We start from the raw sequence: 24,971 nt of genomic DNA, 5'->3' as shown, positions 1-24,971 counted from the left end.
ATTGTCATGATCATTAGCACCAGCACCAGCAGCATCATGGTCAGTCTCAGCATCAACATCAACGATTCGTATCCTATCTCTAAATTCTAACTCCCTCGAAGACCGCTGTACCTGGATCATCGTGGCTCTCAGTACTGCCTGTTTCTGCAATGTGAATGCTTTAATTACACTCAGGGAGAGGGTGATGAATAGGGATAAGCGTAACCTACGTTGCTTTGCCACATAAGCCACTTCCGAACAGCTACACTGCAATCATGTACCTTGCCCTCGTGCATCTGTATCCCAGCCCTAACGATGACTGCCCTGCTACATCTGGACTCCGCCTTGGCTTTCGGCCCGTCTTCCTTACGCTTCCAATCCTGCCGTCTCTTTTTCTCCCTCCGAGGCCTCAAAGCATGAACTTTTCTCTCAACTCCTTCACATCTCCAGCCCGCGCCCTGGACTTCATCTGATTGGCCCGGAGCACAGTCCGTAGGCTTCGTGCACCGCTATGCATTTTCATCGTCACCGCTGGCTGCACCTGCTCATCACGTGGAAACAACGCCCCACAAACGCTCAAGCAGCACCCAGAATGCCTATGTCTTCCCGCTGTCCAATTGTTGAGATACCCGTCTCGATGCGCATCGATATTGTCATACCAAATCAGCCTGGCCTCGGGGTGAGCCAAGTGTCGTAAGTATGAGTTCTCCAATTACGCGGACCGACCTCCGAACTGTCTTGAACAATCTCAACCTTACTGCATATTATGACGCCCTCGTTAGCAATGGCTTTGATAGTTGGGAAGGCGTCCTGGACATCACCGAGAATGACTTTCATAAGCTCGGCTTTAAGCTGGGTCATCGACGAAAGCTGCAGCGGGAAATCGAAACATACAGGCTTCGCAGTCTCTCTTTGGAACGTAATCGCCGTATGAGCATCGCTCAGCTAGCCATGGACCGTGCAACTGGTATTGGCGAGCGAACGACTATAGGACTTAGCAAAAGAGGCCGTTTTGCTCATCAGCCAAGGCCTGATGAAGATGCTCCGAAGAGACCATGTACTGCCTACAAAAATTTCCAAGAATACATCCACCAACAGCCACAGAATACAGGAAAGTCATTCATCGAGATAGCACATATAACATTTCAGACCTGGTCACGTCTATCAATTCATACGCGACTGCAGGATTGGCTTAAGCCAGCTTCCAAGGCTATGGAAGAATATCAAATGAAAAGCAAGGAGTACAGTAAAACGGAATTGTACCAGTCATACCAGGTTTATCTAGAGGAGTACGATCGCATCCATGAATCGCGCCACAGTGACTGGGCCCAAAAACGATTCGATTCTACGAGTTCAGCTAGTTTCAAGAGAAGATACTCAGCAACCCACGAGATCAACACTTCCTCACTACTGACAGCTGAGGACGAACACTCTATTGCAGTAGATGAATCCATTGGAAACCTACGCGAAACCTTGGACACAACAAGCCAGCCTGAAGGCCAATTTCCACAGAAAGAAACGACTATGCTCGCCGTCTCTGCATTCTTCAACGGAACAGGACAACGCTTCTATCTTTGGGACCGCGAAGAGGCGTTTGCCCTCATCGAAGCTGCCTTCGGACTCAACGCCCAGCCAGACTCTTGGACTCTCATGGACCTCTTTACTATTGCTGCCATTGGTAGTTGCTGCGATGCCGATTGCTTTCCTGAATCCTTACACATCGAATACATTCAATCATGCCTGCAGATCCTGCGCACATGCCCGGACCGTAGGAATCTCCGTGCAATGCGTCTTTTCCTTGCTCTCGCATTCTACAGCACTCTTGAACAACCGCATCGAAGCCGCATGCTTAGCGAAGCTGCGCTACTCATAGGCCGCCTTGAATTACAGGAGCTTTGGAATACACAGAAGGCACATCCCGCAGAGGAGAATGACTGGCGCAAAGTGTTCCGTAGTATCGTGTTCATGGAGTCCTGGTTACACTACGGGCTGGGCTATCAGTTACGTCTCTCGGACAAAGATGTCGAGACCGGCTGTGACGAGATCTTCGGCTCAGATTCGTCCCTCGAAGACATGATTCAGGACCAAGTCAACCGCATTGGCCTTCTCTGTGTGCGTATTGCCGTTGATGTAAAGTCGCACGACGTACCGAACGTTCATGAAATCCGCGCGCATATGGAAAAGCTCGAAATGTGGTACCGTCAGTTGCCAGCCATCATGCGTATTGCAACACTCAATAGCGAGCAATCTGAGATCTTTAGCCACTTTCAGAAGAGAAGTGTTCTCCTAGTGCATATCATGTGCCTGGGCGCCGTAAGTATCTTGCACCGGCCACTGCTCATCGCCATAGCCCGGTCACGTCTAGCAGGAATCTGGGATCTTGACGGAAGTCGAGAAGAGTGTCGTGTATACCAAGACTACTGCTTCCTCGCCGCCCAGCAAGCCGCTCGAATCGCCAATCTCCTACGCGTAGACAACACAATGCCTAAGCGCTGCTGGGTAGCAATTTTCCAATCCTTCTCCGCTTGCTCTATCCTCCTCTTCTCCGCTTCCCAAAAGCTCCTCTATGAGCCCTTTGGCGGCTTCGAGCAAGACCTAGGTTATGCTGAAAATTTCATCAAGCTCCTCGCATGGTGCGCCTCCTCCGGGCCCGTAGCCCAAAAGTGTCTGAACATCGTCACACCAATCTTCCAGGAGCTTAAAGTGATATCGAACAGCTACTGGCTGCGCGGCGACGAGCGCCGGCCAAGCGGCATGGGCAGCAGTACTGGCACTGGCAGCGGCAACAGCAGCGACCACAGGAGCCCTGGGGCGAGGATGTTTGGTAACTCTTCCTGTCTCGATTTCCCCTCCCATCTCCCCCGACCAGCCGCAATTAACTCTCTCGCAGACTCAGCAACCTTGTTCGACGCGCCGCCCCTTGCAGGCATCTCGAATAACCCACCGCCCTCCACACCCTCTTCGCTCTCTGCATTCTCTCCCACACCGCTGGGCTCTCACGGAAGTTCCTCGGCAGCATCTTCGTCCTCGATGCCGCCTCCGCCGCGCCCTTTGCAACCCAGCATCGACGAGGACTTTGTCCGCACCACTCGCGACAACGTCAAGGCACTCGTACAGCGCATCACAAATATTCTGCTAGACCCGTACATGAGCATCTACGGCACGAACCCGATGGAGAGCGGCAGCACGACTGTTGCAGCGAATTAAGTCCTGGACGACTATTGTCGGACATCATATGTATGGGATGTAGGACCGGCAGGGGAAAAATCTGGGGGTTTTATTTTTGGGGGGCGGGGTTTCCCCACGTAAATGTCAGTGTTTTAGCGCTTGAGCATTTTCTGCGGATCAGGCTGGGGAAAGGATAAAAGCAAAGGGGGCACGGAGTTGGTTTGGGCGTATGAATGAGTAGATGGAGGAATAGACAGACGGGCATCACTGCATCACTGCATCGACGTCTTTTGTGTATATTATATATCTACATCACGAAAGCGCGCTAATCTGTACTCAAAGAATGCATGTCTGGAAGTCGCTGTTCACTTACCACACTAGACTGTATCCATACAGTCATATTTTACACGCGTCTTCTTCTACCCTTCCATTCTCTAGCCTGGCCGAGGACATTGCTCTGCTTGACAACTAAACAACCAACAGACCTACACTAGAACAAGGTCCAATGATCCTAACTTGAACCCTAAACTTAAATCGTATCAGGTAATATCTTCACATCTTGATTCTAGCACTACCTCTCTTGTGAAGGATACATCCAGCCCGCACCTACTGAATAGAGCAGGTCAGGAGAAGCGACAACTTAATATAGAACAGCCTTCATGCCTCAATGGCGGCCAGTTTGTGTATGCAGACAGAGCAAGAATGGCATATATGCGAACGCTTTTATTTTCATTCCCTTCTTCGTTCGTTCGTACGTTCCTTCCTCCGAAGGGTGATAGTACAGTATGTTCTAGATGCGTAATTATACAGACAAAGCCCTCTCCATTGCTTAGTTTGATTATTCGATTCGATTCGATTCTAGTCGAACCAGCGCATCCCATTTTCTACGGGCGGGCAGGTATAAATTATGATCCATATAAACGAGGCGACAACTCCTGCTGTGCATCAATCAGCCATGGCTTCGTCATGCATCTCCTCTTCACCCTCCGCATCCTCATCGCCTTCGCCATCGTCTTCAGCCTCGGCGTCGTCATCATCACCACCATTACTTTCCCCGCCGCCCATTTCGCTCTTAGCCAATTCCTTCAACCTGCGTAAACTCTTGCGCGGACTCCCACTGCCTGCAACCTCATCTACATTCGTCCCGTTCCCGTTCACCAATTCGCCCAATTTACTCCTCGTCCTGCGCACCGTGCTCCCGTTGATTCCTAGCCCGATGGGATTGCCGATAGGACTGGATTTGCCTGAGTGCGACCGTGCGAGCAGCTGCAAGTTCTTCCCGCCGCTGGGCGCGGTGTGGTTGCGGCGGAGCGGAGTCTGTGGACGGCGGCGCGAGCCGAACGGACGACCCGGGCGGCGTTTTGTTGCTGGCATGCCGGGAATTGGAGGGAAGACCTCGTAGCGGTTGGGGGGAATGTGAGTCGAGGGGAATGAAGGGGTGGACATTGAGGGGCCAGGGATAGGCGTGTGCGGGATGCCATTTGAGAGAGGGGTGGAGGGGACTATTGGAGGATGATGGTTTATAGTGGTAGTTTGAGCGGGCGGTGCGACGTCAGGAATAGCGGTATCGCTGTTGCAAAGTTCAGCTGGGTCTTGACTTGTGGCGACAGCTTCTTCCATTTGAACGCCTTCTTCGGCGACGGCGTCTTCATTGGTTTCTTCTTCGCGGGGTGCGACGGTGTGAAGTTGTGGACCATCGTCGTAGTGAGAGAGGTTTCCACGGCCAATCTCGAAAGGCGTCCAGATTAGAGATTTTGGCTCAATCTTGGGCCAATTCTTGCTCTCAAATTTCTTGATAAATTGATCGAAATAGCCGAGATCAAGACGGAAAGCGTAAGTCTTCGTGATTGGATCTCTCACCAGCGCACGCAGACCTTCCAGTGCAGACACGATATCGTCACCTGTCATACCAGTACGCTCCGACAACTGTGTGATACTGACAGCGCCTTCTAGTTCTCGAAGCTGGTAACACATGATGAGTCGCCAATAGCTCCTATAACTGACAAGACCCATGTCGCTGAGTGGTTTTTCGGGACTGCCTGTCTTCTTCTCTTGCCTCGTAAGGAGATACGAGAATTCGATCAACATGTGACCGAAACCCTTGCGCTGGTGTATCGGCAGAACAAGGATACATGAGACGTTATTCAATGAGCTTGGTCGTTTCTCTTTCGAGAAATAGCCTACGAAATGGCATCCAAACTCATCATTTTCCGTCATGATATAGAACAGGAAAGGCTCTACGTCATAATAGAGCGTCTTTGATCCGAGGAAGAGTTTGGCAAGCAGGCAGAGATTTTGACAGTAGACTGGATTCTTACGACCATCGACCTCAAAAAAGGAAAACTTGCCATCACGATAAATTTCGTCTCCGGGTGGATGCTTTGCTGCGCACTTCAATTTGTGCCTCCAGGCTACGTAGTCGGAGTTCATGTACTTGAGACAGAACTCGCAAATGTAGAGTACTTTATTGCGGCTGTACTCTTCGGGATAAGGCGCAGCATGCCATGTATCAATCTCGTAGCCACCGAAATTAATGCATTTGATCTTGCTTGGAGGACCAGACATCTTGTTGACAGGACGAACAGGCTCTGGTGGCCCTGCTGCGGCTGCAGCTGCAATCTTGCGTTTCCAATCCTCCTCAGCTTTGAGTCGCGCATCCTCAAAGCGCCTCCTGTCAACTGATACTGGGAAGGTCTTTGAGGTGTCTGCTTCTATTTCGTTCAAGATGCCCCCGTAAGGTTTGGTTTTCGAGGGGTCATCTTCGCGCTCTCCGTATGGGATGAATGGTTGGTAGTTAGTGTCAATGGCGGGATAGTGAGAGATTTCAGGTTCAATATATGCCGGTTGTGCCTTTGGTGGCCGATCAGTTCGTAGCTTCTTTTTCCTAGGACGCGCAGCAAGAATCTTTGCGAGTCGGTCTTTGTCTGCGACACGAATGCAAACAACCATAGCCATACCCTCAACAGAAATGATGGAAGCTCCAGGTTTGTGCTTGTTTGATATGGATCGCCTTGGTCGGGTCGACCTAGTCCTAGGCGAGGTGCCGTCATTTTGATCTGATACCTCGTCTGCAGCGGTAGCACCAGACCGAGTCCTTGGCGTAGTCGGAGCTGACGCTTGCCTGGCAGAGCCTGATGCTACAGTGGACGTTCTCCGGCGTTTTCGGGTTGTTCTAGTGGCTGGAGCGCTGTCATCCTCATCCTCATCCGGCGTCGTCTTTCTTTTTCGCAATGATCGCGAGCCGTCCAGCGGATCATCGGCAAGGATGAGTTCCTTAAAGATAGACGGAGGGGGCGGATCCAAGTCTCCTCTTCCGGCGGCGGCCCCTAGATCTCGTAACAGCTTCGGAGTCTCTTGCTCGATTGACTCATCTCTCGGGTTGGCGTTGTCTTCGACACAGCTCAAACAGCGCCATGATTCTGGATCTGATTGATCACTTAGTCGAAGCACTGGTGGATGATTAGGACGTGTTGACATACCCTCGTCTCCACTAAAATAATTAGCGTCTCGGGCGCATTGCCGGTGGGCTGTGGGAATGTGAATGTCAGCCCTATATCCAGAACCACTAAATTCGTTATGATATGCTTGGAAATACAAAACTTACCTATGTCACCACACACTGCACAAGATAGCGGTTCTTCAAACTCTTCTGCTGGATCATCTTCCTCACTTTGTCTACAGTGTCTGTTGACATTAGCACGGGATCGTCAGGTCCTTACGGTTTACTCCACATACATGCAGAACTTTACATCGGGATCGCCTTCCTGTGCATCTTTTGTAGACTCGCTATGCGCATCCCATTCTTCTTCAGCTTCGGATTCTGCCGTTTCAGAATCAGCTCCAGAGTCGTCCCCACTTCCCGCGCTCTTGCTCTCTGGGTCGGAATCAAAGGCCGCGTGATTATTTTCGTCCTCGTCACCAGAATCTGACTCCCCAAGGATACGATCGCGTATCTTCACAGCGCCGGGAGCTTCACCATCGTCCTCATCTTCTCCCTCGGCATCTTCACTTTCACCCTCGGCATCTTCACTTTCACCCTCCGCATCGACATCGACCTCTTGTTGTCCGTCGCGCGACTGTGTATCTCCAGGGGTTGCTGGATGTGCTTGTGGTGTCTCGTAGTCCTCTTCAAACTCTCCATCTTGATCACTGATGTCCATCTCCATAGGTCCCACACCAATGTTCACCGCGCTCCTAACCTCGGTGGCCATCGAGGCATAGCCTACCACCGAAGCAAGCTTGGACGTTAAGAACTCCAGCCTCACGCGTATTCAGACTGTATTGTTATGCTTATCGCCCTTACGACTTTGCTGGTGCGCCCAGCTCTCGCATTCATGAAGTATCTGGCACAGCGCGTTCTTCGTAGCAGAACGCGATTTATGTAGTTGTGGGAAGGGACTGGACGCGATTTCGGTACGTATGGGGTGTTTACGATGTTCAGTGGTGTCTAGACCCGAGATTGAGTCGTGATCGACGTGCATGCGATGGGCCTTCGATGGAAAGCGGTCTCTGAGGTCAGGTTAAACGTTCAGCTCAGCTCTGTGGATGTCCTGCTGGTGAGGCACTTTTGTCCAGACTTGTAATATATATCGTAGCGGAGATGTTTGCGATAGGAGAAAACGGCTTGATAAGGTGTCGGAAGTGGTGGGTGGTCGTGAACAATTGACCAAAGTTATCGTGCTCGACCTCCTTGGTCGCTTCTCCGCATGTGGTCGTCCTGGCCTGTTTGGCGCGCGGCGTTCAAGCCTGAATTTTGAGGCCACAAGTTAGTCATCGTTAGCTGCACTTGTCGACCTCAGCAGCTTCAAGCTTGACGTCGAAACTAAAGTCGCACGTCAACTATACTACTAATAGGTAGACAACCTTTCTGTCTACACCATGCCGGTTCCCTTCGAAGCCCTTATTCCCTATGGAATCATCGTTGGCGTACGATTTCGCCTCGGATATTACGAGAATTAATCATTCGACTGACATTCTACAGATGTTCGGTATCACCGGTGCTGGACTCAACTGGTTGAGATACACACAAAATGGAGGAAAAAGACCCAGGCGCACTCTTGATCAATGGGACAGGGTAAGGCATAATCTCTATAGAGACTGGCAGTGATACTAACCAGAATGTAGCAAAGTACGACGTTCTCAAACCTAAAGTACCAATGTGATAGTCCGACCCGAGTGCTGACCGGTCCGCAGTGATGGAACGCGACAAAAGATTGACAGGCTTTATGCGAGGACAGACGGACAAACCCCATGCGCCAGATGGCTTTGAATTGAACAATCCATGGAAGGTATGACATGAGAGCATCTATCAAGTCCAGAGGCTAACATGACGCAGTTGGAACGCAGGATCTACTAGATTATCACTGTATATATCAAGACGAAGAAAGCGCTTTTCCAAAGACGGTGGGGCTAAGAATGACCCTCATATACTCAATTGCGCTGTGTACACTCGAATATCCCTATGCAATGGTTCCGTCGGCCTGAAAAGCTATCCAGTCTCTCGGCCCTTGAGTGCAGTCGCTAGCCCCTTGATCGCATCTTTCTCATCACGGCTGAGCGTAATCTTGAAATACCTCTCCAGTGCTTCTATACGGTCTTCCTCGCTCGTTAGCTCGATAATTTCTACATTTTTGCCCCCTCTACTTCGTTTTAGCAAACCGTTCCACAATACGACCTCGCCTACTAAAGCATCATCCGAACCCTCACTCATTTCCTTGCTGACACAAATAACCTCCCTAGTGAACCAAATCCTTCGGCTCGTGCTTGTGGAAAGATTCATAACCTCATAATCGGCGGGGAAGAACTCAACTTCCGGAAACGAGTACCAATCGCGCCACTCGGCGTCATCATTTGTCCTAAACTGATACACCCAAGCCCGTTGATCTGGATCCGTATGTTCCTCAAGTTCTGTCCATATCAATCTCGTTGATGCAGGACCGATGTTTGAAACCACCGGTGGATCGTCTTTGACAAGCTCGAGTGGCTGAATCGCAGAATTAGGACCAAAGCCAACGTCTACCATATACTTTCGTTGTCCGATCGTCACGATGTTGCACATATGCGAAAAGCCAGTCCACGCGGGTCCACTTGTTTTTACGCGTGCACCGGCGGAATAGAGTTGAAAGCCGAGAGAAAGAAGGACAGTGCCAAAGAGGCGGTTAATTTCCATACAGTATCCTCCACGACCAGGATCGTCGACAATTTTGTGGTACAAGGCATCGGGATGCAGTGTCACTGTACCCGCTTGGCTGTAGTGGAGTGAAAGATTCTCGAAAGGTATGGCTACTAAGTTGTAGCGCTGGAGCAGCGATAGGTATCGTAATTGTTCTGCTTCCGTGAGAGACGCGATTGATGTGTGCTGATGACGTTCCGGTAAATTTATGCGCTTGAAATAGCGGTCCAGTTGGTCTCTGCCGTAAATGACTGATGGGCCCATTGCACTGGCGAATATTGTAACCTCGTCGCTGGATCAAAGTATTACTTGCTTTCCGTTGATATGTCGGGCCTTGAATGCCTTTTCCAGATCAGCTCAGGCAGTGCTAATTATGTAAGGCGTTCTACCGGTGGCCCCGCGATGACGCTATCATCATAGTGCGTGCTGACTAGGCCTGTAGGTCTGAGTTCTTGAATTATGATACATAATCATAGATCTGCTCGACAGCGCTGTGAAAAGTGGTTCTTTTACGATAGGGCACCCGAAAACCAAAAGAGTATACGTATAGCAAGTGATGGTCCTACCTAGCTCCTTAGGAGTCGGACAGTAGAGACCTATTGCCCACAGAATCATCGTCAGTTGTTCTGAGGCGCCTGTAAATTTGTCTTCGTGCATTGATGGATAACTGATACGCTCATACCTCGACGCAAGTTGTGGGTTCACTCGGTTCAAGAAATTGACAATATGAATCCCACTGAGAGAAAGTACAGGACCTCAGACGGCGCACCCTGGCAGATCAGGCAGTAAAACCACAACAGGGCAATAACGATGGACCTGTGTGGAATCTCACCCGACTCTTGAGGCCACGGTCTTTAGTCTTCTGTGTAAACATCCCCATCGTCATGTTTATGTAAATGTTCTTGTTTATGAAAAAGATGAACACCGATCAATCGGAAGAACGAACAATAATGGAATCTCTGTCTTCTTCACAAGGTCGCGGTCATCGGGTCATTTGATTTGGTTTAGAGCAGCATACCATAATAGCGAGACTGGCTTCGGGCCCTGCATCAGAGGTGCTCTGGCCCGTGGGAATCCGTACGCAGCTCTATATAAGAGTGTAGTGAGGACGAATCAGCCGCCTTACTTACATACCTGGTTCTCTAGCTATATAGCGGACATATTAAATGGCTCTATACCCGGTATTCTTGGCCCATCGTAGAAGTGCCGTGTAGCCTCAGTTGTGTATGTCAATTTATGACTTGCTTTCTCAACACACGGAGCCAACCAAGACTTACTTTTATTCTCGAAACACTGAAGTAACTACTGTGCAGAAAACCATGGAAGATAATGACAATACTACGTGTGCTCTATTACCTTCCTAATGTAAACTCTGTGAGCGATGAGTCTCATCATCGTAGTCAAGTAATGATAATTAGTAGTATGCTTTCGTATGAAAAGAGCCAATATCTGCGAGACTCCCTATTTGTATGACGGAAAGTGCATAAGTCAAGTCTGACAATGACAATAGGACCAGTCTTAAATGACTATGTTCTTTTTTGTGCGACGCTGAGTGAGTGTGATGATGATAGCATTTTCCAGAGCGGCCAGATTTCGGAGATCCCTAATGGATGCTAGCTTACAGCCAATCAATGCTCCCAGATTTCGGTGGCATGTAATCAGCATTAGCGCAAATCGTCGACGTCTTCCATTCACGACCTCATCCGAATCGGCTGTATCACACCTGGTTTGAGGCGAATCTGCTGGCCGACATCTCCTAGACAGAGTCAATTGATACCAGCTACGATGATCGCACGCCACGCACCCTCAAAGCAGGCCCTCACTGCTGTATCGCAGCGCGTCCTACCGTGCGCCGCTACCGCATCGCGAGCGTCCTCACAGACTCCTTCGACCCGACAGCAAAGAGGCTTCGCCACAGTACAAGAAGGCACACCAAAGAAGACACATGGCGGCTTGAGGGATCAGGACAGGATATTCACCAATCTGTATGGTCACCATGGTGCTGATCTCAAGAGTGCTATGAAGTATGGAGACTGGTACAAGACTAAAGAGATCATTTTGAAGGGCCATGACTGGGTATTATACTCTACAACGCGAATCTGATGGATCATGTACTGATTAAGAGGATAGATCATCTCCGAAATCAAGGCATCTGGCCTTCGTGGCCGCGGTGGTGCTGGATTTCCGTCGGGCATGAAATGGGTATGGAACACTTAAACTCGTTCCGGGCAGCTGCTGATATGGACAGTCGTTCATGAATTTCAAAGATTGGGACAAGGACAATAAGCCCCGGTACCTCGTCGTGAATGCTGACGAGGGTGAGCCTGGAACCTGCAAGGACCGCGAGATCATGCGAAAAGACCCACACAAGCTAATCGAGGGCTGTCTCGTTGCTGGACGAGCAATGAACTGTACAGCAGCATATATTTACATCCGTGGTGAATTTTATCACGAAGCGACAGTCTTGCAAAGAGCAATTCAAGAGGCATATCAGGCCGGTCTGATCGGAAAGAATGCATGCGGCTCTGGCTATGACTTCGACGTCTACCTCCACCGTGGAATGGGCGCCTACGTATGCGGTGAGGAAACGTCCCTCATCGAGTCACTTGAAGGAAAGCCCGGCAAGCCCCGTCTCAAGCCACCATTCCCAGCTGCCGTCGGTCTTTTTGGCTGTCCCTCTACGGTCGCTAATGTTGAAACTATTGCTGTCGCACCTACGATTTGTCGCCGTGGAGGCAGCTGGTTCAGCAGCTTTGGACGCGAAAGAAACTCTGGAACCAAGCTCTTTTGCATCTCTGGCCACGTCAACAACCCATGTACAGTCGAAGAGGAGATGAGTATTCCGCTCAAGGAGCTACTCGAAAAACATTGCGGTGGTGTACGAGGTGGCTGGGACAATCTCCTAGCTGTCATTCCTGGTGGTTCATCAACACCCATCCTCCCGGCTGCAACGTGCACTGAGCAACTGATGGATTTCGATGCTTTGAAGGATTCGCAGTCTGGTCTCGGTACTGCTGCTGTCATCGTCATGGATAAGTCGACCGATGTCGTTCGTGCTATTAGTAGATTGGCCAAGTTCTACCACCACGAGTCTTGTGGACAATGTACGCCCTGCCGTGAAGGTTCAAAGTGGACCGACCAAATTATGAAACGCTTCGAGAAGGGCGAGGGCAGGGAGCGCGAGATTGATATGTTGCAGGAGCTTACAAAGCAGGTAGAAGGACACACAATTTGCGCCTTGGGTGAGGCTTTCGCATGGCCCCTGCAGGGCCTGATCAGGCACTTCAGACCGGAACTTGAAGCTAGAATCAAGGGCAATGCGCAAAAAGCTGGAGGCGAGGCGCTTGCTGGTGGTTGGACACACGATGCGGGCAAGAAAGGTCTACTGGTGTCACCAGGACAATAGTTGTACAGTTCGATTTTTTGCGTTCCCTTTGTAGACTACGCTACATCACTTTGTACAGTTTAGGAGCAGCTAGATAAAAATATTCATCAAGTTCGGCTCGATACCCGAAAAGCCAGATCACACAATCCAACGGATTGCGCGCCTGCAAGTACAGTCCTCAAAAGTACAACCCAAGTACAAGACTCCCAACTCCTCGCTTGTATGAATGTCTGTCTGTTCTCCAATAGCTTGCTCAACCAAGGCAAATACCCAAGAACTCCTCTCTACTAATAGCACCATCTCCATCCATATCAAACTCCTCAATCATCGCCGCCAGCTCCTCCTCTTGTAGGCCCTCCCCAAGTTCCCTCGCGACCCTTCTTAGGTCAGTCAACGAGATTGACCCTTTCTGATCGGCGTCAAATAGATCAAATGCCCTATTAATCTCCTCTCTCGGGTCCCTACTCGCAATCCGACCTGCCATAACGGTCTGAAACGCCGTCAGCGGTAGCAACAGCCTCCCCGCCGTCGCCACCCCTCCTGCCGCGCCCACCGAGGCTTTCCCATTCCCTACCCCCCCAGCAGGCACACCATGGCTCTGCAGAATGCCTAGAATCTCCGCTTTTGGCAGGTCGAATCCGAGCGCCTTCATCGCGACCTTGAGTTCGTGATAGTCAATATGACCGTCCTTGTCGAGATCGAAGAGTGCGAACGCCTCGTTGATTTCTTCGCGCTGCTCTTCAGAGATTTCGGCGTGCGGTTGGGCGGCACGCTCTCGCTCGAGGCGTTCGTTACGTTCGCGTTCGAGTCTAGCGGTTTCGCGGACTTGCGCATTGGTTGGGCCATAGGCCGTAGGTGGAGGCGCGGAGGCGCGGCCATACGTTTGTTGGCGAATGGGAAATGTGCTGTGTGAGGATGCCATTGTGGGTCAAAAGGGTAGAGAGGGATGTGAATCTCAGGTCCGTCTGGGTCGGACGAAGACAAAGACAGCGTGTGACTGCAAGCACAAAGAAAGAGCGTCGCACGGTCGGGCTGGCGTGGTGTGTATAGCTTAGAGTCGGACAGGATAGTAATGGTGTTTCAGGTTCACGCGTCGAAGGACGCGCCAGGAAAGCCCGTGTGGCGCGATCTATGCGGGGCTCGGCACGCCACAGGATTCATACGCAGGTTCCGCTAAATCCGAGCTCCGGTTCTTGACGACTTGCATTCCGTGATGGATGTTTAGTCTTTAGCCATCTGCTCTGTGTAGCGTCCTCAGGCCCCTGCTTGATGCGTCCCGCGGAGAGTGTCTTTCCATATATTTGCGCTCGCTGCATACGAGCCAAGTGCCTCTCTCCCACGTTCCAAGTTCCATCGAGGCGATACGCCTCCAAGACCGCAGATTCTCCACTGCTTGAGAGCGCTGGCCAAGATGCCTCACACGCTACAAATCAGCGCGATGATGCAAGGGAAACAGAGAAAGAGGCCGAGCGAGGAGCGATGTCAGCTCGGCTCGAACAAATGAGCAATGAATCGCTGGAGTCAAATCCCCGTGGCGCTGCGAGAGCTGTCTCGGATGCAGGCTTCAGCGAAGACCTTCGGCGGCAGCTTGAGGAGCGCATTGCAGGCGCAAACTTCCGGAACCAGCATGCTAGTGCACTCGCGCAGGTTGAGATGGGCAACACGACCCCGAGACATGCCCGGAATATCGCAATGTCACAACCGTGGCAAGGAATGGAGAGCGTCGAAGATGCTGCGCTCAGGATGCTAACAGATTCTCATAAACCCATGCGAAGCTCGCGACAATCATCAGGACAGCCATTCCGAATGCCTCAAACAGTAGACACCGGAAGAGCAAAGCACAAGCCCGGAATTGCCAGTGTGATTGCAAGAGCAAAGGAGAATACTGCTACGTACGAGAAGATCAAGGACTCTCCTGTCAGCAAGGAAGAGCGAGAGAAGATGCTGGCCGAGATGCGTGCCAAATTCCACCCACACGCCCGCAGCGTCGTCCCAGGCACTATCCAAGGCCTCGCCTCCCTCGCCAACGAACGCATCGAGGACGCTATCGCTCGTGGCCAGTTCAAGAATCTCCCTCGTGGCCAAGTCATCGAGCGCGACTACACCGCCAGCAGCCCCTTTCTCGACACCACCGAGTACTTCATGAACAAGATCATCCAGAAGCAGGAGATCGTCCCTCCGTGGATTGAGAAACAACAGGAACTTGTCAGTGCGGCAGCAAAGTTCCGTGCGCGTCTACGGAACGACTGGAAGCGCCATGCCGCACGCACAATCGCGAGCAAGGGTGGTACGCTCGAAGAACAGATCCGCCGTGCGCAGCTGTATGCCGAAGCAGAGCTACGCGAGAACCCTAGCAGTCGTGTCAAGGAGGAGCGCATGAACACCATCAGTGCCGAAGGTCACATATCGCAGATTTCCCCCTCCAGCGAACTGCACGTCCCAGATGCGCCCTCGTTGACCCCCTTTCCAACTGCCAACGTCATTGACGAAGAAATCCTTGTTACCACAGACGCCGTAACCGCAGATAGCACCCCAGCACCCATCACCTCTCCAGATACCGCCGCAACATTACCAACATCTCCCCCCACAGTTCACCCCTTCCGCGACCCCAGCTGGCTTTCCACAGAGCAAGCTTACCTGACCCACGCGATCGCCTCGCTCAACGCCCTAACACGCACTTACAACCTACAAGCACCCCGCGTCGCACAAAAGCCCTATTTCCACCTCGAGCGCGAATTGCGCGCGTGCTACACCGACGTCGCGCCTCAGCTGGCACCTGAGATAAGAATGCGTGCGCTGGCGCCCAGGGCGCGGAGTAGTGTCATTAGTGATGGTGGTGTACGGGGAGGTTTACTCGATCGAGTTGTGGGAACGGGTGCGGCTGTCAGAGTCAGAGATGAAGAGGGTGGGAAGAGGTATGGGATGAGGCAGTTTTGGAGGGATTTATGGGGTGGAGGAACGGGGTAGGGTTGGGATATTGCCTCTTCGGGGACATCTTGCGGGAAATGGGTAAAGTATAGCCCAAGCAGCATTGCTATTCATCAATGAGAAGAGCGTTCGTTTGGATGCGGACGTTTGTATTGTGTGTGTCTCATTATATATACGAGCGTGTATGTATATACCGTAGCGGCGATGGTAAATAGGCTCTCTAAACTCTATATAAAGGGATCTTGGGATATTATCTTATTCGGCCGCTGTATAGCAAAGCAAAAAAATTGCTGTATGGTTTGTCTATATGAACCTCGAGGATAAGGCGCAGACGTGCCTGTGCTCTGGCGCTATCGAAGATACGGATCTTCATGGCTGCCAGTGCTGTTGTCGAGGCCTCACTTTTGTTCAGTCGTCGTAACTTTGATCGAAGCACGAAGGACCACCGGCGTTATTGCTGTATCAGTCGTGCGGGCCCCGGACTCTACTGAATCTATGCGCTCCTAGAGCATCAGAAGCGTAGTCGTTATACCTTTCTTTACTCTTTCACGTATCCAGTCCAACCACAATCCCAATGTCTGCCTTCGGCCTAGCCTTGTTCAGCCCTTCGAGCAGCGTACAAGCCTTGCACACGCTCTGACTTGACAGATATCCGCACCTCTCACACTGGCCCATGACCTGCTTCTGGTATTTCTTCGCCTGCGTCGGCGCTCCCTTCTTCGGCTTACTCTTCGGTTTCCCCTTTGTGCGGATGGGTAGTGTGATCTCTGTCTCCAGGGCCTCCACCTCTCTCATCTTTGCACCTTCATCCTCCCTCAGCTTTGCCTCCAATGATCCCATACTCCCGCCCCCCGTCCGGCCTTGCGCGGCTCCACAGCCACCTTCGCCTTCTTCTTCGGTCTGTGCGCCCCCGAATTCTGCGGGCACAAGCTTCGCCATGTCCTCGCCACTACGCACGACATCTAGAATCGCGCTGGGACGGATACGCTCGAGATTTTTGATCAGAGCTCGTGCGCTGCCGCGGAAGGCTTCGGGTGAGTAAATGCACTCAGTGCTGAAGTAGTCGAGGCTCTTGTGGTGTGCGTAGAGGACGATTTCCTTCTCGTAAGCGTATTTGAGCGGCTTAGAGCGGATGATGTCGGTGTGCGAGATTACGTCCGGGATGATTTCTATGCCATCGTCTGTTCTGCCGTCTTTTGTGTCCATCTTCGCGGCCGCGTTCGGCGTCTTAGTGACGATGCTCGTTGTCCTTGCTAACCTCGGCAGATCACCTCGGAGTAGGTTCATGAGCACTGTCTCTGCCATGTCATCTGCATTATGCCCCGTCACTACATGTCTGACACCGAGCATCGCCGCTCCGCGGTCTAATGCCTGCCGTCTGAACACCCCACAGTAGGTGCAATTGCCCTTTTTGCCCACCTGGCTAACGACCTGGTCCATCGTCCACCCATATAGCTCTCCATAGCCCACAATTTTCAGCTCCATGCCATACTGCACGGCGTTTCTCTTCACTGTCTCAAGGCTGTCGTCACGGTAGCCGGTGATGCCCTCGTCTATAGAGAGAAGGATGAGTTCGAGGCCGTAGTCGTAGCGCTCATTGAGGGTCTTGAGGACTGATGCAAGGACGGTGCTATCTTTACCACCGGAGGCGCCTATGGCGATCCGTTCACCGCGGTGGAAGAGGGCGTTTGTGGTTATTGTGTGGTGGATCTCGGTCTCAAAGACATGCAGGAAGCACGGTTTGCACAACTTTTGGTGGTTCTTGGGTCGAACGATAAGGGCGCGCGAGGTTTTACAGAGGGCACAAGGGGATGCTGGCATCTTCGTCGCTGGAGAAAGGTGGAGGCGGTGAGGTTATCGGAGTATTTAATGCTGCTCGAGAGATTGGAGGTCTTGGATTTTTGGTGGGGCCGTCGTAGCGAGTCATGCTGTGGGGTTGCGCGAGTCACGCCTTGAATGACGAAGCCTTCTGCGTGGGGTCTTAGGTTAATTACTTCAATCAATAGACTTGCAAGTATCCCAACATGAATTAATTTGTAGTACTTGTGTCGTTATACCTCTTTTCATCGTCCTCTTTCGGCGGGTTATAGGAACAATTCAGCCAAGCTAGCATATATCATTACCATCATATATTTATATGTATATTCATTATAAGCTATCGCAGATTTCCTCACGTGTCTCTTGCGCTCCTCCCCTTTCAATACTCACATTCCTAAGTGAAGTCAACGATATCACCGAATTCAGCGATCAGACAGGGATCTATGCCCTCGTATCCAGGAGGTATAACCACATCGCCTCCTGCATTATGTTCGACTTCGACACCTACAGCTGTAGAAATCAGGTCCTCAGCTTCGGCAGCTCTGGAGCTAAAGAAGGTAGACGCTGTACCAGTTGTCCGCGCTACTGGTGCCTTTTGTGCTGGTCCCACACGGCTCGTGTCTCCAACGAATAACGACACAGACTTGGTTGGCGTGACTTGGGCTGGTTCATATTCTGATATATAATCCGCCTTTTCTTCCACTGGTAAGCTTTCATTGTACTTAACTGACCGCATCGCGCCAACCTTCTGAGAAGCCTGGTTTATCATCTGTACATCCTCGTAGACATTGAACTGCGTGCAGTCAAACGACTCGTCATCGTATGTTCCACGATCATATTTCAGGTCTTGCGAATCGGTAACTCCAATCATAGCCTCTTCAAGACTTTCAATATCGTCCTCTTCGTCATCGTGCAATGAGAATTTTGATTTGCAATGCGGAGGCGTTGACGTGGTATTTATATCGCTCAGGACGTCGCCGTAGTCGCTACTTACATCGTTATGGAGAGGTGCAGGAAGGAAAGAAAGTCTAAGATTTTTGCTCGTAGCATCCGACGCCCGCGGCTTACTTGGTATGGTGTCGGGCACGTTTGAGGTCTGTTTGCCTGACCCACGCTGGACAGTACTATGAGAACGATGCAGGCTTTGGGACTCATACGAGCTATGCTTCGTGTAAGTATGACCAGGCATAGTTTGGGTTAAGTCGATCTCGATGCACGGCTCCTTGAATCTAGGCCATTCAGACTTCAGCTTTGTGGCACTAAGGTCGAGTTTGATTTGTTTCTTGGCTGTCTTCGAATATCGCTGGGTCTCGGACGGCTCATGGTTTGTGGCACGCTTCTTTGCGGATTTCTTTGGTGGCTTCTCTAGACCTTCTCTGCAGCATAGATGCTTACATGACAGTTTGTTTTTGCAAACATGATTGCAGAAATAGTTTCCGTTCTCCATTCTTTCAGGCTCTGAGATGTGATCCCTCTCAGGCAATAGCGCTTGTGATTCATCATTCGCTTGGTTCTGATGGGTTATCTTGCCCTTAGGCTTCTTAAAGTCATCAATATGCTCGAAGTTTAGATCCTTCGGAGCAAGGTAGGCGAAATCTTCGTCGTCTAGATCATCGTCTCCGTAGTCTTCACTAGCTTCTCCAAGACTGCGGTGGCGAGAGTAGACATCGGCTCGTCGACGTGAAATGTTGGACATGGGCTTACACTCCTCCGGTGAAGAAGGCTCTACTACTTGAATAGCTTTCGGAAAGAGATAGGGAGACAGCTGGTGTGTCAGAGACGCACGTCGAAGTGTTCCAGCTGCGAAATGATTAGAATATATGATTACATGCACTTACCTCGACAGCATACCGATTGATTCACACATGACGTAACAAATGATATGTTGGTTTACTGCTGTTAATGTAGCTGAGAAGAAAAGATCTAGCCCGGTGTTCAATTTCTTTGAACTCGATGAACATCAGTACAGGCCAGTGATCTTTACGAAGAGGTCGTTGTTACCTAGTGCGAGCAAAGTGCGCAACCCTGCCATCTGAAGTCTCTGCGAGTACGCATATGAAAACTGGCCTTTTCCTGAATATCAAAGGAGGTTTCTCATTCATGAAGCCTATTTCTGCTTTCACATGAACCTTCACGCCCTCCCCTGACTTCGAAACCTGAATCAGATATTAGTGTGTGATGATTGGATGCAGCGGACACATACCGAGTGTCCGGTCATTTGCATGCCAACGCGTAGCTTCGGAAATGACTTCAGCGAATCAAGCACCTGTCTTCCAAACGGAGGATACCGCTTCAGTATGGTCTCAAGTCGATGCGGCTCGGTGTTCTCGAGATCCTCGATTGAGCAAATATTGGCGCCCATCAACTTTCTTCCCGCAACAGGACCAATGTGTTCTAGCTGAGTCAGTTGCAAAGGGCTATCGTCCCAGGCTCGGGCACTAAAACTCCTCTCAAGCATGAGTGCGTTTCGAGCCGCAAGCGCGTCTTCACGGAAGAGCTGGCAGTCGATGACGCACCGTACAAGGCGGTTGATATGTTTGAAGACTATTCCTTGGTCCAAACCGAATTGTACGCTGCATTTTATTGCCTTCTCATCTCTTGGGAAGTCGACACCACCAAGTGCCATCTGCATAAGGAGGGATGTCTTGTGAGCTGGCAATGCCAGGTCTACCTTGATGCTGAACTTGATCAGATTAGATCCGTTGACCTCTTTGTAGACTGACTTTTCCGGGATGCGGAAGCGTATATCTCTATACTCTGCAGCTTGTGCAAGGGCTGATAGCTATTGCTTTGTCAAGATGAGTGACATCAATGTGGATTGGACTGGACTGACGATCTCTGATACTTTAGCCTGTCGAGGCAAGCCCAGAAATAACAGCATTGTATCAAATCGAACATAATACCGTGCCATAGCATTGCCGTACTCGGTTGGTCTGAAGTTTTGGCTGCCGCATACGAGTTCGTGATCCTTCAGGGAGGCCATATTGCGAGAACAAATCTTACTGAGTCGTTCGTCAAGGCTACCCGCGTCCGTGATATTATCAATCTCGTAATGGGTAGGATTCTTCAACATGCGAACAGACAGGAAGGTTCCACCTAACCATCTCTTAGCCGACTGCAAGTCAGAGGTCGTGCCTAGTGTGACTTCGGCATTCTACGTTGCATTAGGGCCCAGTAGCCTTCGCATTCGACGTCAACTTACCAGATGCTCGATAAGATTCAGATGAAGTCTGAAAAAAATCAGCTAGGGAGGTTGAGCATAGATAGACATAACATACTGGCTTTCTACAGGTTCTTGTCCAGAGACTAGATTTTCGTAGTGGGCAACTTTGCTAGAGGATGTCATGATCACCCCCACTGCGGTATTGTCGAATTGAGGTCTCCCTGCTCGTCCAAGCATCTGCATAATCTCCAGGTCGGAGTACTCCCTTGGACCTGTACCAGACCAAGCCACAGTGTTCTTGATGATCACCATATGGCATGGTAAATTAATTCCCGCTGCGAGGGTTGAGGTACAACAAATTACGCTGATATCGCCGGCAAGGTACGCCTTCTCCACGAGGTGTCGGTCCCCACTGTCAACTGATCCGTGGTGAAACGCGACTCCAGATGCGGCGAAAGCTAATCGATCATGGTCAAAGATAGCTTCTTTAGCTGCCAACACAACTCACCTCGCAATTCGCCGTCAGCGAGAGGAATAGGATGATTTGGAGCATCCCAAAATCGATTGTTTCTTGGGCGCTCCGACCACCAATTGGCCAGGGTTTTGGCAGTACTAACAGCTGACTTTTGTGTCATGCAGAATACCATGATCGGCTTACGATGAGAATACTTCGGTATCACTTCAGAAAGCCTGATATGAGTCTCAGCCAAAGAAGAATCTATTAATCCTTTCAGACTTACTTCGATGTCAGCGTTTTATCGAGAGCAAAATCATTGCTGCTCGAATTATAACCACATACATGCTTTTCCAGCATGACAGGTCGTAGCTCCTCGCCGAACCTCTCCATGGGCGCTGGTTCATTTTGCTCGCGGCTATTCCTACCCAGCCACATTGCTACGTCTTCGAGGTTCGGCACCGTGGCTGAGAGAGCTACAAACCGCATGTCAGTACCCATCGACTTCATACGTGATACAATAGCCTCCAGTGTCGGACCACGTTCATCTTTGAGAATATGTACTTCGTCAATGAGAAAGAGCTTGACCATACGCATGAGTCTTTCATGGTCCTTCCATTTCCGCGTCAGACTGTCCCATTTCTCAGGAGTCGTTATGATAATGGTTGCATTTTGAACATTCTTCAACTCGTTAGCTTCGGTGTCCCCTGTGAGCTCAGCGCACGGTAAATCGAGTGGACCAAACTTCCTTTGCCAATCATTGTACCTCTCGGAACATAACGCCTTGAATGGTGCTTGATAGACAATCTTGAACTGCCCACCTGGGTATTGACCAATTGCACGGCATATGGCGAGCTCGAGAATGGCAGTCTTTCCGCTTCCAGTGGGCGACGAAAGGACAAAGTTGTCATCGGAATGATATACCTTGTCAATGGACTTTGACTGGACCGCGTTGAACAGAGGGAACGGAAATACAGTACGGAAGCGATCCGGTAGTATGGAGCGTGGCACAAGGCGGACGCCATGTACAATCGGAAGTTGGTTTTTGAGTAGTGCTTGGGATTGCGTTGTCTTCCTGACTAAAGATCCCGATGGTTGTGTTCCTGACCCAGTTATGGCTGAGCATTGAGAAAACTGTGATTGTAAGGCGCGACGATCGCGATCGCGTCTCTTTCCAACGTCTAGAGATGGACTTGATGGCATGATACGAGGCGGTGACGAGCTATGCTTTGAAACAACCGGTCGTGAATATTGAGCTTGGAGCTATGCTTAGCATTGAATCGGGATATCATACGAATAACTGACATAAGTTGGGCCGAGTCGTGGAAGCAGCACTTCTCGTTGTGGTCGGAGCCAGTGACAGTCGAGCTGTGCCTCGCTCTGCTTGCACTCGCCGATCTACATAAGGCTGCGCCAGGAGCTCTTCGTCTGCGATGAAATGAGTAGTACTATACTGACGGGGTCAAAGAATGCTCACCGAATTCATCGTAAGGCATCTCATTTTCAAAGCTCTCATTCTGTAGGATTTGTGACATACCACAATGAGTGTCCGAAGGACTAGGTTCGTAGAGCTGTGGTCTTTCCGGCACTTTTGACCCTCTGGTCACACTGTCAAGATTATCAAGAAGATCAAACACATCCATTGTTGCAGCCGTGACGCATCATGCTCGAGGTGGTGAAGCTCATGAACCGTGGAAGAAGAGGTCGCACGGAGACACCCGTCGCCGTCACGTGGGAAATTTACAACGAGAAGCATGGGACGAGATCGCAAATTCAATCAATAGATGAAGCGCTGTACAAAGAGGGTATATACATAGAAAATGCCTACCGCTTCTATACCTTGACGCCAGCAATGCCCGGGTGTTATAGCCGCTAATGTCCCCATCCAATTCTGCAAAGCTCATAACGTGAGCACAAAGAAGACTATACTGTGTTGAGCAAAGAATTATTTTCATTGTGTACTCTTCGTTCATTCAAAAGGACTAATCAGTCGTCTCGTTCTTTACCGTGCTTTAGCGAATTAGATCTGAACACGCGTTCACTAGGTGTCCCAGGTTGTGAAGAGGATGTACCCTCTGACCTCGAAGGCGATAGAAGAGATCTTTCTTGCTCGAAAAAGTTCGGATCACCTTCAATTGTGGTCTTCTCGTACGGTGCAATGCTTAGTTTTTGCGATGCTCTAGACATATCCTCACTGCTGTACATATATGTTGCAAATAGTACAATTGCGGTACCAAGCACAAACTAGGAATTAGTTAGTATCAGAGGCTGCAAGTGGTTAAAACTGATGCTTACATTGAGCGTGATCGTAAGATCAAAGAACCAGACACTCGCTATGAAACTCAAAAGTATGCTGATGCTCGTAGCAAAGTTCTTGGCGATATTGTCAGCATAGTTGACGACCAAGGCAACTATGACACCTCCAGCAGCTTGGAACGTTATCGCTGTCCAGACAACCCAATTGTAACCAGCAAAGAAACCGAGTTTTGAGATCTCTTCTCCATCCTTGAACAGAACACCGATGAAAAAGGAAGGGAAAAGAGAATAGAAGGAGAGCTGGACGTTTCGCGTCCACATCGTAGTCGTTTTCTGGCCATCTTTGAGGACTTTCTCAAAGTACACTCCTGCAAGTCCAGACAACATACAAGCAATGACTACTGCGAACAAGCCCAGTTGAGCATTCAAAGTCGGATTCTGCAGCCGGCGGTCCTCCTCAATACCTTCATACGTCGCTGACCGTTGCAATATTCCAGCCCCTAGCAAGGTAGCCCTTTCGGCAACTTCAACTGCAATAGCTCGCCCAACGTCTCGCAAATCTCCGACGGTCCGCGGGATGTGAAACTTCGCTTGCGACTCTTTGAAGGTCGTAAATGTAGTAACTTCCGCCTTCGTCGGTAGCTGTACAACACCAACGCCGATCATGAGCAAGACGAGTGAACCCCACTTGCGTCCAGAGAGAGTCCTGCCGAGCAGAACCACGCTGAACAGCGCAGTAGTAAGAATCTTCAATTGGTATGTGACCTGGAAGGTGGCAGCATCCAGGTTGCTGACAGCAACATATTGTAGTGTGTTCTGAAACGTATAGAGTACAGCAGGAATTCCGAGCTTCCAGCTATCTCCTGTGAATATATTCCTAGAGACATTGCCGAAAAGCGTAGTAGCAGGTGTCGAGGGGGGCATAGTGTTCGACATCTCGTACAGTGCCATGGTCACTGATATTCCCAATTTAAGGACTTCGTTTATAAAGACGGCGGTGGAGGTAAAATATCGATTAGAGTCTACCAAAGGCATTATTCGTGAATAGTGCATAATCTGAAAATAGCTGTCAGCGACCTTGCGAGGGGAGGAGTGTAGAGCGATGGTGCCTTGGTCCTGGAGCACATACAAGAATGAGTGCTGAGTTCTGGAAGGTCAGGGCCAGTAGAGTGAGCTGCTTCATGGGTAGTCCAGCCCACTGCGCACCTCGTGGCGCATTGTTCTCTACCATGTTTGTCAAAACGGCCCCTGGGAAGGCGATTCTCCAGTCCGTGTGAGGGCGACAATTCGAGGCCGGAAACAGATGAGAGTGATAAACGGGAGCAATAAGGTACAAAGAGCGACGCTGGAAGAAGCAAGGAATGTATACGGGAAGGCAGATTCAAGGGAGGAAACAAATAGTTCAACAGTTGGTGTTGGACTGCGAAAGGCATTGGCTGTGCAGCCAGAGCCCACTGAGGCTGTAGGCCAGTCGCGGTCGAGCGTAAACGAGGAATCGTCGAAGCTAGACCCACAGCGTGGCTGGGGCTAGATGTAAAATATACGCTAACTTAGTTAAGCTGCGTGAGCTCGACTATATATAGACATCCATGGATGTACTGTATATCAATTATAGGTTACTAAGTTCATACATATAATCATATTATAT

At 50.4% G+C, this 24,971-nt stretch overlaps 9 protein-coding genes across 9 annotated transcripts; 4 read left to right on the top strand and 5 right to left on the bottom strand.

Moving 5' to 3' along the window:
* Positions 1 to 246: 246 nt before the first annotated feature.
* EJ05DRAFT_513804 (uncharacterized protein) lies at positions 247 to 3,186 on the top strand (the record flags this gene model as incomplete). The annotated part of the gene is made up of 1 exon (XM_033748470.1): positions 247 to 3,186. The coding sequence occupies exon 1, from the start codon at positions 679 to 681 to the stop codon at positions 3,184 to 3,186; it is 2,508 nt and encodes an 835-aa protein (XP_033597338.1). The 5' UTR covers positions 247 to 678.
* Positions 3,187 to 3,965: 779 nt separating this feature from the next.
* Positions 3,966 to 7,853, bottom strand: EJ05DRAFT_513803 (uncharacterized protein). The gene is made up of 4 exons (XM_033748469.1): positions 6,883 to 7,853; positions 6,752 to 6,831; positions 6,627 to 6,674; positions 3,966 to 6,572 (listed from the first exon to the last, which is right to left on the bottom strand). The coding sequence occupies exons 1-4, from the start codon at positions 7,356 to 7,358 to the stop codon at positions 4,093 to 4,095; spliced, it is 3,084 nt and encodes a 1,027-aa protein (XP_033597337.1). The 5' UTR covers positions 7,359 to 7,853; the 3' UTR covers positions 3,966 to 4,092.
* Positions 7,854 to 8,025: 172 nt separating this feature from the next.
* On the top strand, positions 8,026 to 8,503 carry EJ05DRAFT_503828 (uncharacterized protein; the record flags this gene model as incomplete). The annotated part of the gene is made up of 5 exons (XM_033747480.1): positions 8,026 to 8,073; positions 8,129 to 8,221; positions 8,272 to 8,305; positions 8,341 to 8,435; positions 8,483 to 8,503. 5 exons carry the CDS (start codon positions 8,026 to 8,028, stop codon positions 8,501 to 8,503), a joined length of 291 nt encoding a protein of 96 aa, XP_033597336.1.
* Positions 8,504 to 8,635: 132 nt separating this feature from the next.
* Positions 8,636 to 9,583, bottom strand: EJ05DRAFT_489021 (arylamine N-acetyltransferase 2; the record flags this gene model as incomplete). Its single annotated transcript, XM_033745759.1, has 1 exon — positions 8,636 to 9,583. The coding sequence occupies one exon, from the start codon at positions 9,581 to 9,583 to the stop codon at positions 8,636 to 8,638; it is 948 nt and encodes a 315-aa protein (XP_033597335.1).
* Positions 9,584 to 10,987: 1,404 nt separating this feature from the next.
* Positions 10,988 to 12,841, top strand: EJ05DRAFT_479291 (NADH-ubiquinone oxidoreductase). The gene is made up of 3 exons (XM_033744647.1): positions 10,988 to 11,395; positions 11,450 to 11,521; positions 11,568 to 12,841. The coding sequence occupies exons 1-3, from the start codon at positions 11,105 to 11,107 to the stop codon at positions 12,723 to 12,725; spliced, it is 1,521 nt and encodes a 506-aa protein (XP_033597334.1). The 5' UTR covers positions 10,988 to 11,104; the 3' UTR covers positions 12,726 to 12,841.
* Positions 12,721 to 13,790, bottom strand: EJ05DRAFT_479289 (EF-hand). Its single transcript, XM_033744646.1, has one exon. It carries the CDS (start codon positions 13,624 to 13,626, stop codon positions 12,958 to 12,960), a length of 669 nt encoding a protein of 222 aa, XP_033597333.1. The 5' UTR covers positions 13,627 to 13,790; the 3' UTR covers positions 12,721 to 12,957.
* A 393-nt stretch (positions 13,791 to 14,183) lies between these two features.
* On the top strand, positions 14,184 to 15,671 carry EJ05DRAFT_494350 (uncharacterized protein; the record flags this gene model as incomplete). The annotated part of the gene is made up of 1 exon (XM_033746188.1): positions 14,184 to 15,671. The coding sequence occupies one exon, from the start codon at positions 14,184 to 14,186 to the stop codon at positions 15,669 to 15,671; it is 1,488 nt and encodes a 495-aa protein (XP_033597332.1).
* A 107-nt stretch (positions 15,672 to 15,778) lies between these two features.
* On the bottom strand, positions 15,779 to 17,488 carry EJ05DRAFT_479287 (PP-loop ATPase superfamily protein). The gene has a single exon (XM_033744645.1). It carries the CDS (start codon positions 17,451 to 17,453, stop codon positions 16,179 to 16,181), a length of 1,275 nt encoding a protein of 424 aa, XP_033597331.1. The 5' UTR covers positions 17,454 to 17,488; the 3' UTR covers positions 15,779 to 16,178.
* A 153-nt stretch (positions 17,489 to 17,641) lies between these two features.
* EJ05DRAFT_533103 (uncharacterized protein) lies at positions 17,642 to 24,800 on the bottom strand. The gene is made up of 13 exons (XM_033749107.1): positions 24,453 to 24,800; positions 23,363 to 24,379; positions 23,140 to 23,311; positions 22,373 to 22,495; positions 21,354 to 22,323; positions 21,122 to 21,303; positions 20,729 to 21,071; positions 20,653 to 20,680; positions 20,284 to 20,604; positions 19,654 to 20,232; positions 19,452 to 19,606; positions 19,302 to 19,399; positions 17,642 to 19,250 (listed from the first exon to the last, which is right to left on the bottom strand). The coding sequence occupies exons 1-13, from the start codon at positions 24,552 to 24,554 to the stop codon at positions 17,845 to 17,847; spliced, it is 5,496 nt and encodes a 1,831-aa protein (XP_033597330.1). The 5' UTR covers positions 24,555 to 24,800; the 3' UTR covers positions 17,642 to 17,844.
* Between the last annotated feature and the right edge of the window lie 171 nt (positions 24,801 to 24,971).

The sequence above is a fragment of the Pseudovirgaria hyperparasitica genome (genome assembly GCF_010093815.1).
Source record: "Pseudovirgaria hyperparasitica strain CBS 121739 unplaced genomic scaffold EJ05scaffold_15, whole genome shotgun sequence".
Classification (NCBI taxonomy): Eukaryota; Fungi; Ascomycota; class Dothideomycetes; order Acrospermales; family Acrospermaceae; genus Pseudovirgaria; species Pseudovirgaria hyperparasitica.
This window is presented reverse-complemented; position numbering and strand designations above follow the sequence as displayed.

What these genes read in the sequence shown, in the direction of transcription:
- EJ05DRAFT_513803 (XM_033748469.1), bottom strand. Translation starts at nt 7,358, where the DNA reads ATGGCCACCGAGGTTAGGAGCGCGGTGAACATTGGTGTGGGACCTATG. An exon ending in TGCAGTGTGTGGTGACATAG is followed by an intron (nt 6,675 to 6,751) that starts GTAAGTTTTGTA and finishes ACATTCCCACAG; the next exon opens with CCCACCGGCAATGCGCCCGA. An exon ending in TTATTTTAGTGGAGACGAGG is followed by an intron (nt 6,573 to 6,626) that starts GTATGTCAACAC and finishes GTGATCAATCAG; the next exon opens with ATCCAGAATCATGGCGCTGT.
- EJ05DRAFT_479291 (XM_033744647.1), top strand. Translation starts at nt 11,105, where the DNA reads ATGATCGCACGCCACGCACCCTCAAAGCAGGCCCTCACTGCTGTATCG. An exon ending in TTTTGAAGGGCCATGACTGG is followed by an intron (nt 11,396 to 11,449) that starts GTATTATACTCT and finishes TTAAGAGGATAG; the next exon opens with ATCATCTCCGAAATCAAGGC. An exon ending in TTCCGTCGGGCATGAAATGG is followed by an intron (nt 11,522 to 11,567) that starts GTATGGAACACT and finishes TGATATGGACAG; the next exon opens with TCGTTCATGAATTTCAAAGA.
- EJ05DRAFT_479289 (XM_033744646.1), bottom strand. Translation starts at nt 13,626, where the DNA reads ATGGCATCCTCACACAGCACATTTCCCATTCGCCAACAAACGTATGGC.
- EJ05DRAFT_479287 (XM_033744645.1), bottom strand. Translation starts at nt 17,453, where the DNA reads ATGCCAGCATCCCCTTGTGCCCTCTGTAAAACCTCGCGCGCCCTTATC.
- EJ05DRAFT_533103 (XM_033749107.1), bottom strand. Translation starts at nt 24,554, where the DNA reads ATGGTAGAGAACAATGCGCCACGAGGTGCGCAGTGGGCTGGACTACCC. An exon ending in CACGACTCGGCCCAACTTAT is followed by an intron (nt 22,324 to 22,372) that starts GTCAGTTATTCG and finishes CATAGCTCCAAG; the next exon opens with CTCAATATTCACGACCGGTT. An exon ending in GATAAAACGCTGACATCGAA is followed by an intron (nt 21,304 to 21,353) that starts GTAAGTCTGAAA and finishes GACTCATATCAG; the next exon opens with GCTTTCTGAAGTGATACCGA.